This window comes from Delphinus delphis, chromosome 2 (assembly GCF_949987515.2).
Source record: "Delphinus delphis chromosome 2, mDelDel1.2, whole genome shotgun sequence".
In the NCBI taxonomy this organism is placed as follows: Eukaryota; Metazoa; Chordata; class Mammalia; order Artiodactyla; family Delphinidae; genus Delphinus; species Delphinus delphis.
Genome location: NC_082684.1, coordinates 48,362,107 through 48,376,935, shown reverse-complemented (window position 1 = coordinate 48,376,935; position 14,829 = coordinate 48,362,107). Strand labels below are relative to the sequence as shown.

General features: G+C 37.2%; 1 protein-coding gene and 1 pseudogene across 1 annotated transcript in view; one reads left to right on the top strand and one right to left on the bottom strand.

The window, feature by feature from the left end:
* The window catches only part of TXNDC16 (thioredoxin domain containing 16), a 104,693-nt gene that overhangs the window by 40,072 nt on the left and 49,792 nt on the right, over positions 1-14,829 (bottom strand). Inside the window, exons 9-13 of the mRNA XM_060003451.1 lie at positions 14,265-14,431; positions 13,816-13,876; positions 9,376-9,499; positions 5,145-5,288; positions 4,218-4,277 (exon numbers count right to left, since the gene is read on the bottom strand). Coding sequence (XP_059859434.1) covers positions 4,218-4,277; positions 5,145-5,288; positions 9,376-9,499; positions 13,816-13,876; positions 14,265-14,431 — 556 coding nt within the window. The remainder of the gene's footprint in view (positions 1-4,217; positions 4,278-5,144; positions 5,289-9,375; positions 9,500-13,815; positions 13,877-14,264; positions 14,432-14,829) is intronic.
* Positions 11,758-12,873, top strand: LOC132419551 (adiponectin receptor protein 1 pseudogene; annotated as a pseudogene).

The window sequence follows — 14,829 nt, the reverse complement described above, 5'->3', positions numbered from 1 at the left end:
CATAGGTCTAATCACATCAATCAGCATGCCCTTCAATTTTACCACCTGAATTTTAAATACCTCTTATATCTGTCCCTCTCTCTTCACTGCCACCATTTATCATTTCTCCTAATTTATCTCCCTGAATTCGATATGTCTCTACACTGAAGCTAGAGATATCTTTTCAAAACTCAAATCTACTTTGCTACCAGCCCACACCCACCAGTTTCTGCAGTCAGGTCTTTTCACCCCTTCAGATCTCTGCACGTGTGACCACTTCAAGGAAGCCTCCTCTGACACCCTGATCTGCATCAGATTCCTATGCTCTTAGAGGACCAAGCTCTTTCCCCTATCTCATCATGTAATTATGTACTCATCTGTGTTGTTGTACAATTAGAGCTCTCTGAGAGTAGGGACTGTGTCTGTTTTCCTTGTCACTGGTTTTCCAGCACCTAGAGTGGTCCTTGAACATGAAACACCTTAAATATGTGTGTGAATAAACTAACACATGGAATTCATTTAGGGCTTCACATACCCATCCTGTCTAAATATTATAATTTATTTATTTAAAATATTATAATTTCTTCTCAGCCCAAGAAAACACATCATAGTGGAATCCCAAAGAGAAATTTCTACTTGTTCTATACTAATACAGTTGACCCTTGAATAACACAGGTTTCAACTGTGCAGGTCCACTTATATGTGGATGTTTTTCAATAGTAAATATTACAGTACTACACATTCCAAGGTTGGATGAATCCATGCATATGGAACCTCAGATATGGCGCAACCATGTATACAGAGGGCCAAATCTGTTATTCTTGCATTTTCTACTGCACGGAGGGTCAACATTCCTAATCCTTGTGTTGTTTAAGTCAACTGTATATGCAAAGCCCTCCAAAATGTGTAACTAATTAGGTGAAGAGATATCAAAAAACAAATGACAAAGCACCACACAACTCAGCTAATGAAAGGAAAGAATAAATTCAAATAAAAGGAAACTTTAATATAATATTAGATCAAAGAAGGAATCTTTGTGTATCAATATAGGTTATATCCTACTTTAAGATGTTATCTACCCATATGACTAAACTTGTGAAATGCAGTATTTTAATATTTTATTGCCAAAAGTTTTAATACTGAAAATTCTTTCTTACATTTTAAATGATCCTAGATTATATCTCATAGATGCAATAACTTACTACCTTAGATTTAGTGTTAGCAATCTGTTTGATAATATAGGCAGGGTCTAGTCTGTCTTATTCACCACTATAAACCTGCTGCCTAGTACAATGTCTGTTACATATTATGTGCCCAATAAAAATTTGTGAAATGTGCCCTGATATTTCTTCGTGAACAAATTTTCAATGTTTACACTAAAGTATATTAATACCTGAATATTGTATGTGCATATAAACAAAAATAAATCCTTATTCCTTGTAAAGTTGGATCTACTCTATAAAGTTCTCTTATCCTTTATTTTAATCATTTAGTCAATAAATATCTAGTGGTGCTTGTACTGGTGCTTGTTCAGACAATATCATATTATGTACTGCCACCCAAGGATGGAACATGGTGTTATTACAAATGTAGTTCTTTCCCTTCAATAAGCATCCTCAATGGGTCTACTGCTAAAAATGTTATTATTCCTTTGTCCAAGTTGAAAACTTTGATGTTATCTTTAAAACTGGAAAAAGAATATTGATACATATCATTAAAAGTTATAAGGCTACTTATACTGAAGTTATCACATTTTAATTTTCTTTCCTGTAAAATGGTTTCAATACTTAATCATGTTTCAAATGGAAATAGTCTAATATTCTAAGTTGACTGTAGTATTACATTCCACATACTTTATCAATGCAGCAATTCCAAATAGGGGTCTTAATTTAAAAGAAAAACAAAGCAAAACAGACTCTCTTAGCTACAGATACTATGTAATTATAAAAACTTGACATTTGCTGCCACCTTGTGACTGACTATAAAATATTCTCCATCCTCTTGTACTAAGAGATAAAAAGTGGCTTTTTCCCAAATCAACATGAGAGATTACAGGACTAAAGGACCAAAGTATTACAATATTTTCCCAATTTACAAAATTACAGTATAGGCTTCACCATAGACACAAAACACTATTCTTACATATAGTATGCATTTCTATATTAAGCCTCATGAACTTCCAAAACAATCCATTTATCTGATATCTAATTACTAACAGGATTGTTATTCATAAAGAACATACTAATCAAAAAAGGAATCAAGCCCTTGGGTTGGTTATCTGCTTTTTTTTTTTTTTTTTTTTTTGCGGTACGCAGGCCTCTCACTGTTGTGGCCCCTCCCGTTGCGGAGCGCAGGCTCCGGATGCGCAGGCTCAGTGGCCATGGCTCACGGGCCCAGCTGCTCCGCGGCATGTGGGATCCTCCCGAAACGGGGCACGAACCCGTGTCCCCTGCATCGGCAGGCGGACTCTCAACCACTGCGCCACCAGGGAAGCCCTGGTTGTCTGCTTTTTTATTCTACAAACACATACAACCAAGAGTCCTTGCACTGAGGGGTCACATCTTTATTTGGTCATTAACAGAGAAGAAAGTAAGAGAATCTTTTTCCATTTTCATTTGGTATCTAACCAAATGGCCTGGGGAGGGGGGAATAATTCTATTATTCAGGGACATTATCCAATTACTATTTCATTGTGGTTTATATTTTCCCCCTTTTTCTTTCTTCTAATTATTTACCAATAAGGCTGGAAAACCTAAGAGAAGAAACTTAAATCTGTCTATAAATTGCCACCATAAAGGAGAATCTAAAAGAGAATGACAAGATTGCTTTAAAAAAAAAAAAAAGTTAAGGGGCTTCCCTGGTGGTGCAGTGGTTGAGAGTCCGCCTGCCAATGCAGGGGACATGGGTTCGTGCCCCGTTTCGGGAGGATCCCACATGCCACGGAGTAGCTGGGCCCGTGAGCCATGGCCACTGAGCCTGCGCGTCCAGAGTCTGTGCTCCGCAACGGGAGAGGCCACAACAGTGAGAGGCCCGTGTACCGCAAAAAAAAAAAAAAAAAAAGTTAGGGATCACAGTATCTATAGACTTAATCATCTCTTCACTTGGGGAATGAAATAATCAAAAGTTGGATCAAATGTGGTTGGGAAATGAATGGAAGAGAAATGGTTCAAAAATGATTTTTTATACCTCTGATGTTTTTATTACTGTAGAAGATGTTGCATTTAGGATTGACTTTCTGGAATCAATTTCTTGAGTTCACAAAAGTCCTCAATATATAAGTTGTATACCAGTACACATTTTCCACTAAATAAAACAAAATTTATGAAACTCTACTACATTTGCTTAATCATTTACTCAACAATTATTAAACACCAGATATTCTGTAATGTAATGCAATGCACCAAGTCCAGTGAGCCGAGTATAAGACACACTCTCCACCCATAAGGAACTTACTAAAAAATGAAAGAGCCTGTAAGCTAGTGCCTCAAAACTAAATGGTGGATGCATTCCTGGAGTAGCCAAGAAAAAGCCTATTTAGCCATAATAGCTTTTATTAACAAGAAAAATAGAGTAGAGGAAATCATATTAAAGATACAAAGCATGATATATTCTGTCTTATTCAAGTGATTACAAAACATTATACTTACCTAAGCCAACACTATCTGTCTCTTACTAATGCTAAGAGGCCTCCCTACTCCTCCTTTTTTCTTTGCTGGGATGGTGGCATAGACATTTTGAGTTCATTCCTTGGATTCTTATTTGTCTACCACTGAATCAGGTTTCATAGAATAGTTAAAATAAAAAGATCCTGGCTATTAAAAAATATCCTAACTGTATAGCTTCAAGAACACTGGTATCTTAGTTCCTTCATTAGGATGTGGTCTTATCTATCAAAATTTTATTTAATAGTATTTAGTATATATAGTATTTAGTATATATTTAATAATATTTAACAGTAACTGGCACAGAGTAGGCACTAATAAATGTTTGCTGAATGACTGAATTCAGCCAAAAAGATTACTGGATTAACTATGTAGCTACAAGACAGTTTTATGAAGACAATCAAAGTGAATGCTTCTGAGAGTTCTGAAACTCATGGTTCATTAACTTATTAACCTTGGAGACACAAACATAATAACCTGAAATTTTACATGGGTTTCTACATCTTTAGCATGACACAGTTATACAAATAGCTATGGCTCAAAATCAGGAAAATAAGCATGCATACCACAGTATACCTTTCAACTTAATTGCCACATCGATGTAGGACTGCAGAAATGCCATGGATACTGCCTGCCCTACGTTAAAATAAAAAATTAAACAGATATTACAATGTACATATCTCTAAAGCAGTGGTCCTCAACCTTTTTGGCACCAGGGACTGGTTTCGTGGAAGACAATTTTTCCACGGACTGGAGGGTAAGGGGATGGTTTCGGGATGATTCAAGCACATTACATTTATTATTATTATTATTACATTGTAATATATAATGAAATAATTATACGACTCACCACAATGCTGACAGGAGGCAGAGCTCAGGCAGTAATGCGAGCAATGGGGAGCGGCTATAAATACAGATGAAGTTTCGCTGGCTTGCCTGCTGCTCACCTCCTGCTGTGTGGCCCGGTTCCTAACAGGCCACAGACCAGTACACGTCCATGGCCCGGGGGTTGGGGACCCCTGCTCTAAAGCATCCATACTTATATATAACAAACATATAGATTTATGGGGTTTCCCCAAATTGTTATTTATTAGTAAGAAATATCCTAGTACGCAGTAGTCAATATTGTTCAAACAGTTAAGAGGGTTTCTACGTTCATACTGCAAGGAGTATACTTGAACAGCTATTGTTTGAGGATAAAAGCAATATAGTGCCTATAAATCTATAATAACTGTTAATCAGTCGTTAGCTTGAAGAACAATAATTTTTCTAAATTAGTAAGCTTAACATCTAGTTTAATCATGAACCTTCAATTTGTAAGTCAGATATATATAATCAGTTTTACAACCCCAGAATCAGCTAGAAGTAAATATTTCAAAGTGTGGAACATATGAAAATTATGTCACTTTAAAATGTGCAATAACAGAATGCAAAAATAAAGTCTGCCTACTTTAAATGCCCTAATATGCAATACAGTAGTCACCTCTAAAGGCTCATACTCACAGCTAGCATAGAAAAGCACTATGCTGTCAGAAGCTGTTACTGTCGCATTAAATGTCTCTTCTGTTAGTTCCACTGTGAGTTCCAAAGGTAACTGTCTCTTCCTGTCTCTGTAAACAGTTTCTGCCACTTCATCATCTTGAATATCTAAAATGTTTGAAGAGGAATTAATATAAATATAAATGTATAATTTTAAAAATTTAAGCTCTTCTCCCAGGCAAGCATGTGAAAATTTGGTATTTTATAAAAACTTCTGAATTCATACAATCTTAATATTTAAAATGCATGATATTTAGAAAACTTTCCAGTTGTCTGGCTTCCTATCTTAAATGACTCTCAGATGCTTCCTGACCCAGAAATTGTCAAGTTTTAGTCAATTCCAAAAGGCGTTAAACTTGTCAAGAAATAATATAAATATTGCTCTTTTATTTCTAATCAACATATTAATTTATAAGCCAAAGAAGTCCTACCATACATATTTGACAGTGTTTCTTTAGCTTCTACTACATGCCAAGCACTGTGACAGACACTAAGGAAAGTGGTAAACAAAACAGACATAGTCCCTGACCACTTAGAGCCTCTATCTATGGAAAACTCAGTCAATAAACTGATCACTAAATAAATATATAACTATAAATGTGATCAGTTTAAGAGGAAAGGTAAAATACACAGTGAGAGATTTTAACAGAGAGATTTAGATTGGGAGATCCAAAGTCCACCAGATAGAGAATCAATAAAAGGATGTTTTAGGCAAAGGGAAAACACATGCAAAACTCTGAGAAATAAGAGCTAAGCATATTCTAGGTACTGAGGGAAGGCAAATTTGACTAAAACAAGATGGCCTGAAGAAATAACATCAGAAAACTCTAGGCTAGACAGTAGCTGGATTATAAGAGGCCATATAAGCCAAGAATTTTGAATTTTATTCTAAGTGTATTGAGTTAAGGGTGGATTCTGAATATGTAAAAAACTTTCACTAACCACAATATATAGAAATATTGAATCATTATGGTGTTCAACTAACATGTTACATGTCAATTAAATCTTAAAAAAAAAAAATTTTCATTAAGATAGACAGATAGACCCATCCACCCACCCATTCATCCATCCATCAAAGTATGTGGTAAAAAAATAAAAAACACATTATGAATTCACAAATATCCTATTGGAATTTATATAGATTGTATGATAACACTGGAGGGACATCTAACTTGATAAGAGAGACAAGCTTCCTAGAAGAGTTGACACAAGATGAACATTAAAAGAAAAATAAAACTTAGGCAGGCAGTAGAGGCATATGGAGTAAAAGGGACAGCATGTACAAAGCAACAGTGGCATGAAAAATCATGATGAAGTTGAAATCTGAACACTGACTCTCTGATATTAAGAATTATTGTTAACTTTGTAGATGTAGTAATAGCATTAATTATGTTAATTTTAAAAGGAGAATCCTTACATTTCTGAAATACACAGGGAAATATTTATGGATGAATTTGTATGTTTGGAATTTGCTGCAAAATAATAAAGGGAGGGCAGTGATTGGAATAGGATTAGCCATAAACTGATGGTGGCTGGGCGAGGCCAGGTAATGGGTACCTGGAGATTTGTTCTATTATGCTGTCTGCTTTATGGTAAGTTTATAATTCTCTGTAACAAGATATTAAAAAGAAAGGAAGGGAGGAAGTGAGAAAGGCAATGCATTCAGAAAACTAAATTATTATTTTCCATATGATTGCTAATACTATAAAATAAAATACTAGGTCTGGATTTCAGTACCCTACTGGCAATTTTTAGCTGTGTAACTCTAGTCAATTATATAACTCTGTGTCTCAATATTCAAACCTGTGAAACATAAGAGTTCGACTATTAATTTTAAGGTACTTTTAAATACCACATTCTATGGCACTAAAAGTTATGCCCTCAATACCAAAATTAATAAAGGCCAATTTTCTCATTTACTGTATTTTTTTCTTATTATTCATGTATTTTCATTTTCCTGCCAGTCCATTCTTATTTCCCAATCCATCCTTTCTTCTCTTATCTTGTCCAAACACCTCCTTCTTGCTTCCCCATTCTCTTAATAAGCCACCCTCATTTATAAATTTATAAATTTATAATTTATAAATTTATTTATTCCTCAGCTCAAACTTTCACCAATTCATATATATATATATATATATATATATATATATATATATATACACACTCACTCTCTTTAGCCACACGTTTGTTTTTCTTTTTCATACTCTCCTTTTGGAGACTTCAGTCCATTTAATTCTGATTCATCTTGTGCCCATTTCCTTTGAAGGGCATTTTTCTTTATATTCTGCTCTTACATCGTAACAAACTCTTTCCAAACCCTCATCCATGTCTCATATAAATGGGAATGAAATGAAAATGAGAAGGAAACTGTGTATATGGGCACGACATCAAACTATATTATGGGTCAGTATGGATTACAAACATAGGAAGTTAAGACCAAAAAAAAAAAACCCCAAAAAACAAAACAAAGCAAAAAATTCCACTACAAAGCAAAAAAAGAAAGCTGTTTAAGAAACATGAGAACTGGGCTGAGGAGAGAAGATAGGGGAGAGTTAGAAAAAAAGAGAAGGCAGCACCAGAGGGCAAACTAAAGCCAGAGAATCAGGAAGTAAAACAGGGGACATGGCAACAATGAAATTTTGAAACAGGCAACTACCACTGAGGACAGGAATCTTATTAAATTGACAGATAATTCCTCTGACTCTGAAGAATATATGAACCATGATAGGAATAAAGCAGGGAGCAAGAGAGCAGAACACAGATCTGCCTATACAATGACGATGCTACAGAGAAGAACTCTGGCTTAAATCACGAGCAATTCTAACCTCTGTATATCAGAAAAAAACTAGAACAGTGCTCAAACCAAGAAGCTGGTCACCAGTAACAGTTAAAGCTCAGAGCCCTTATTAAATGTATAATATAGATGTTGATCCTAATAATAAAGGGACCTCATGAAAACAATATGTAAATTACTTCCATCTTGGGACTCATGATAATAGGACTATATAAAAAGTATTTACGGGACTTCCCTGGTGGCGCAGTGTTTAAGAATCCACCTGCCAGTGCAGGGGACACGGGTTCGAGCCCTGGTCCGGGAAGATCCCACGTGCCGCAGAGCAACTAAGCCCGTGTGCCACAACTACTGAGCCTGCGAGCCACAACTACTGAGCCTGCACACCTAGAACCCATGGTCCACAACAAAAGAAGCCACCACAATGAGAAACCCGCGCACTGCAACGAAGAGTAGCTCCCGCTCGCTGCAACTAGAGAAAGCCCACGCACAGCAACAAAGACCCAACACAGCCAAAAATAAATAAATTAATTAATTATTTAAAAAGTGTTTACTAAATGGGACTCATGATAATAGTACTATATAAAAATTCAAGTATTTGCTAAATGGGATACAAGAATGCACAAGACATAATCCCTGCCTTAGAAATTTTATAGACCAATAGAGAGAAAAGTAAATAAGCAATTTCAGAATAGGACTGATGTTATAAAAGAAGTACTAGGAATGATAATGATCGTAAGTAAGATTTCAAGTCAGAATGCTCCACATGCCATTTGTGTGACATTGGGCAGATCACTTAACTGAGCTAAAACACAGATTTTTTCCTCTACAAAACGAAGGTGACCTCAGCTAACTCAGAGGACAGCTATCAAAGTAAATAATGAGTGGGAAATAGCCTTGAAAACTATAGAATACTTCAAAAATGTAAGCAATAAAAAGAAAAACAGAAATAACATATTAAAAAGAATTATTAAAATGTTATCAAAATTTACTCCCTATACTGCTAACAATTGGATTCATTTACAACTACAAATACAACTATATTTATCAGAATTTCATATCCTAATAGGAATAATAAAAATAAAATATCATACTGTGGCTCCTGGGTCCTTTTTAAACATGAGTAGACCAGTAGGGCTGAAAGAACTGATGTGGAGGATAAAGACACACTTGTGGAAAGCTAGAAGCCTGACATGTAACAATGAAGGGTATCGCACTAAACAAAATAGAGCATCCTTATATCTTTACACCTCATCAAGTTGCTAAAATGAAATTCAAAATTAATTTCTTCAGGCCTCTTCACATTCTTGAATGTGACAGTTAATTCACTGAAATTTCACTGACCTTAAGGATGTTGGGCATAAATGGGAGGGGAGCACGATCATCAAAAAAACATATTACCCATATCTGGACCTTCAATGTCATTGTCTTCATCTTCGTGCATTTCCTCAATGTGCATACTACTTTCCACACGGGATATGATTAAATCAATATTATTTAACACCAAAAATTCCACTGGCACTCCCTAGAAATACATTAATTTTAAAAGATATGACTAAAATATAACAAAGCATTTTAATACAAAAATGTTTTACTTGTTTGATACTAAAATGAAATGAAACTAAACCTCTGAACCTCAATTTTAATATTTTTTTAAAAAAGGTAAATTAACTCCACGATCACTATTAAAAGCATCCAAAGTATACGTTATAGAAAGATAGTGTGTGCTACTGAAAAAGAGGGCAAAAAAGAACTGCAAGTCTCGCTTGCTTCTTGTCACAATCACATTACACTGACATCTGAAGCATTTTACATATAACAGTAACTCCTACCTCAATACAATTGAGGTATAAAAATATATACAATTTTATTGCAAACAGAGACAAAATTATTTTGTATTCTACAGAAATATTCAGAATAATACTTCATCTAAAAAAATTCCACTAAAAAGTTTAATTGCCTGTTTAGCCATAAACATAAAAATACTATCTGCCCCTAGGTATTTTAAGAATACCAAATTCTATTCCATTGAAATTATTCCATTAAAATTTCTTTCACTAAGCCTCAACCAAAACATTTTTAAAACATGAAATTTTAGGCCACTGGATTATTTTAGTAAATTATCCCTGCTGCAACCTCATGATAAAACTTGAAGGGATGAGGAGTTGCTTCTTATGGATGAGCAAAGAAAGTGGTTTCTTGAGATGGAATCCACTGCTGGTGAAGATGCTGTGAAGACTGTTGAAACGACAACAAAGGATTGAGAATATTACAAAAACTAAGTTGATAAAGCAGCAGCAGGGTCTGAGAGGATTGATTCCAATTGTGAAAGACGTTCTACTCTGGGTAAAATTCTACCAACAGCATTGCTCTGTAGCATACTACAGAGAAATCTTTCAGGAAAGGAAGAGTCGATCAACGGGGCAAACTTCACTGTCGTCTGATCTTAAGAAACCGCCGCAGCCACTGCCCTGGTCGGTCAGCAGCCACGTCAACATCAAGGCGGGACTCTCCACAAGCAAAAAGATTACAACTCACTGAAGGCTCAGATGATGGTTAGCATTTTTTTAGCAATAAGGAATTTTTAAATTAAGGCATATACATTGTTCTTTTAGACATAATGCTATGGCACACTTACTAGACTACAGTATAGTATATATATAACTTTTATATGCACTGGGACAACAGCATGAACTTTAATTCTTCTACAAAACCTATTTCCCGATGACAAATTAAGTAATTTCTTACTTAGGGGTCTTTACCTAATAGTAAAAAAAGTAGCTTCAGAAAGTATTCTTTCCATTACCTGGTCAAAAAGCAAAGCATACTAGCCCCACAGTGTACACATTTGAACAATACTACAGTTCTCAAAGTATTTTCCTATTGGGTCTCATAAAACTTCTTGTAAGTTAGAAGGGGAGGTTTTACGACTATTTCACAAATGAAAAATCTGAGCTTGAAGAAGTTAATTCAGTTATCTGGACCCAGAACTAGCAGGAACAGAATCCAAGTCTTCTGACTCTTTAGCCCAGTATTCCTATCATAGACTTATGCAAGGGAATTTAAGTTTAAACTGTCTGGCAGTTCATAAACATATCAATAATTTTTTAGCATATGTATATAATATTTACAAGATGTTCAGAATTAAAGAGTTCTTAATTAAGAACAATTTAAGGAAAAAGGGACATTGACAGAAATTTACAGAGGAAATACAAATGACCTAACTAGTCAAAGTTATCAAAGACATGCAAATTAATACTGAAACTTTTTTTGTGTATAGAAATGATTTTTTTTTTTTAAGATTACTGTTCAGTACTGGCAAAGATGTATGAGAAACAAGAAATTCCAAACCCTGCTGGTAAAAGTATAACCCTTCTGGAGGGAAATTTGACAATGCATTTTAAAAGTCTTAAAAATTCCCATTTCCTTTAATAAAACTTACTTCCAGAAATTTAGCAAAAGGAAAGAATCAGAGATGTCCAAAACAGTGTACAAAAGGCAGGCATCACAGCACAATAGCAAGTAATGAAATATAACTGTACATGAAAAGCAGGATATATAGCATGATCCTAAATTTCTTTACAATATATATATAGGCAGAAGATTCACACCGCTTGGCCACAGGCCGCCTCCAGTGCCGCGGGATGTAGCGCGGGGTCCGCGGCCCCGAGCAGAGCCCACCGCCCGCCTGTCTTCCATCACAGGGAACTCTTTGCTCCCTGGGCCCTAGAGACCCCACCCTTTCCCCAAGCTGAAGCCACAGGGCATTGAGGTACCAGCCAGATGTCTTCTCACAAAGGACCTGTGGTGGCCCAGGGCAGTGGGGCTCCTGCCGGGAACAGGGAGGCTGACACAGCAGAGCTGGCTGAGCTGGGCCCCCTGCTAGAGGAGCTAGGCAAGCAGGGCATCGCCAGCCCAAGCAAAGCTGAAGAAGAGCAGGCATGCCCAGTGCCTCAGGAAGAGGAGGAGGAGGGGTGGGTGCTGACACTTCCCCTGCAAGCCCACCATGCCACGGAGAAGATGGAGGAGTTTGTGCATAAGGTCTGGGAGGGGCACTGGAGGGTCATCCGCACAACGTGCTCCCCAACTGGCTGAAGGACAACGACTACCTGCTGCACGGCCACAGGCCGCCCATGCCCTCCTTCCGGGCCTGCTTCAAGAGCATCTTCCGCATCCACATGGAGACGGGCAACTTCTGGACCCACCTGCTTGGTTTTGTGACGTTTCACTTTCTGGGAATCCTGACCATGCTGAGACCAAACACGTACTTCATGACCCCTCTTCAGGAGAAGGTGGTGCTCGGGATGTTCTTCCTGGGCGCGGGGCTCTGCCTCAGCTTCTCCTGGCTCTTTCACACTGTCTATTATCACTCAGAGAAGGTCTCTCAGACCTTTTCCCAACTGGATTATTCAGGGATTGCCCTGCTGATTACGGGGGAGCTTTGTCCCCTGGCTCTGTTACTCCTTCTGCTCCCCACAGCCACGGCTCATCTACCTCTCCAGCGTGGGCACCTCTGCCATCATTGTGCTGCAGTGGCACCGGTTTGCCACTCCTAAGCACCAGCAGACAAGAGCAGGGGTGTTCCTGGGGCTTGGCTTGAGCGGCATCGTGCCCACCATGCACTTTACAATCGTGGAGGGCTTCGTCAAGGCCACCACGGTGGGCCAGATGGGCTGGTTCTTCCTCATGGCTGTGATGTACATCACCAGAGCTGGCCTTTATGCCGCACGGATTCCCGAGCACTTCTTCCCTGGAAAATCCGACATGTGGTTCTAGTCTCATCAGATCTTCCACGTCCTGGTGGTAGCAGCCACCTTCGTCCACTGCTACGGGGTCTCCAACTTTCAGGAGTTCCGATATGGCCTGGAAGGGGGCTGTACTGACGACTCCCTCCTCTGAGCCGCCCTGCAAGGGCGCAGGAGGAACTTTCCAAGTGCTTTTAAAATAACTTCTTTGCTAAAGTGAGAGCAAGGGTCTGAGTTGTCTGTTTCTAGAAGAAACCTCTTAGAGAATTCAGTACCAACCAATCTTCAGCCCACTTCACACTCCTGGGCAATAAACTCTCCTTTCCCTCGCTGAGAGCAGTGGGGATGGGCAGACGTGGCCGCCTCACCACTGAGCCGCGCCCTCCTCAGTAAGGCAACTACTGTCCCCTCACAGAGATGGGGCTTTGAAACTCATGTTGAGATTTTACGCCCCCTCCAGCCATTCTGGGGAAAAATGATGGACTGGGACTCTTCAGAAGTTCTGTTTCCAGAAGAAACTGTCCCTCCCTCACCCACGTTTTGACTTTGTAACCTGGCTTATAACAGGCCATCCGTTTTTGTAGCACACTTTTGAAAAACAATGATAACCTCATCCATCTTTTGAGGGCCTGGACCTGCTCACACAGCAAGAAGAACAAAGCCACCAACTTTTACACAGCCCGGCTAATCATGGAAGTGTGTCCAGGCTTCAGATAACTTGAGTTTTAATTTTTTTCTTGGCAGAGTAATGTAAAATTAAAGTGGGGAAAGATATTTAATATTTAATACTAAGCTTTAAAAAGAAACCTGCTATCATTGCTATGTATCTTGATGCAAAGACTATGATGATAATAAAAGAGTACAGGAGACACTTGGCATTCAAAAAAAATTAATAAAGAATACATATATATTTAAATAAACACACACACACACGGAGAGACAGAGTAACAGATGAAAAAAACACACCAAAATGTTAACAGCAATTATCTTTGAATAGCGGCAATTCACAGAATTTTCCTATAATAAGTGTATGTTACTTTAGGACCGCATGTATTAAATAAGCAGACACTGTAGACCAATATATAAAATGACTAACCTCTTCTGCTCTTTTGAAGACCACATTAGCATTCTGAGGAAAGTCCACTTCCAAAGAGTCCCTTTTTCAAAATGGAAATAAATGTTTTATGTTGTTAATCTCAAGAATAATAGTCATCCAGGATGTCAATCTAAAATAGAGCTGTAAGTTCTTATACTAAAAAATGTTTATGAAGAAAGATTACAATTTAGTGAGTCTGAGAAATTTTACACATAAACACAGATCAGATTTTCTACCCTCTGTCTTAATCTGCAGCTTCATTTAGCAAAGTTTAAAGGTCTAAATATTAATCAAGCTGATAATTAAAGACTTTAGCTCAGCAACTGGTTTTAACTATATTAGAGTCCGTTAGAGATCTGATTTTATTTATAAGTGAACAGACTGCCATATAAGAAAAATATTAGTGTTCTGCTAAATACAGTATAGTGACTACTTTATATTTAAAATACCTTAACAGGAGCAGAACTCCTGCTTTTCCCAGAAGACGCCAAGCAACCCATTCTGCAGTTGTTCTATCAGCTTCATATGTAGCTTGTTGACTAACAATAAAAACCAGTGGTAATCCTAGTTGAAGATGAACAGTTGAAACTTGTTGAGGATCTTCAGCAACTTCAGTCTTCATTTAGAAAAAGAACAAAACGTCTTTACTATGTGATAATAATGTTCCAACATTTGGATTTAAACCCTGCTAATTCTTATCAATAAAGATGAGTGAAAAAACAAGTCTGTGAAATAAATCCATTAACATTAACAGAAATGGTCTCATGATTTTCTAAGTTTAATGCTCCCAGTGTACCTGTATAGTTTAAGCATTATGAAACTAACAAATTTTACAAGGAGTTAAACAGAAATTTACAACCATAAAGGATAAGGATATTATAAAGAAACAAACAAAAAAACCAATAAAAAACTGTGGTACTGATAAAGAGATAGATATTTGAAACAAAACAGAACAGATAACTAAGGAACAAATACTTACACATAAGAATTTAACATATAATGACATATTACAGA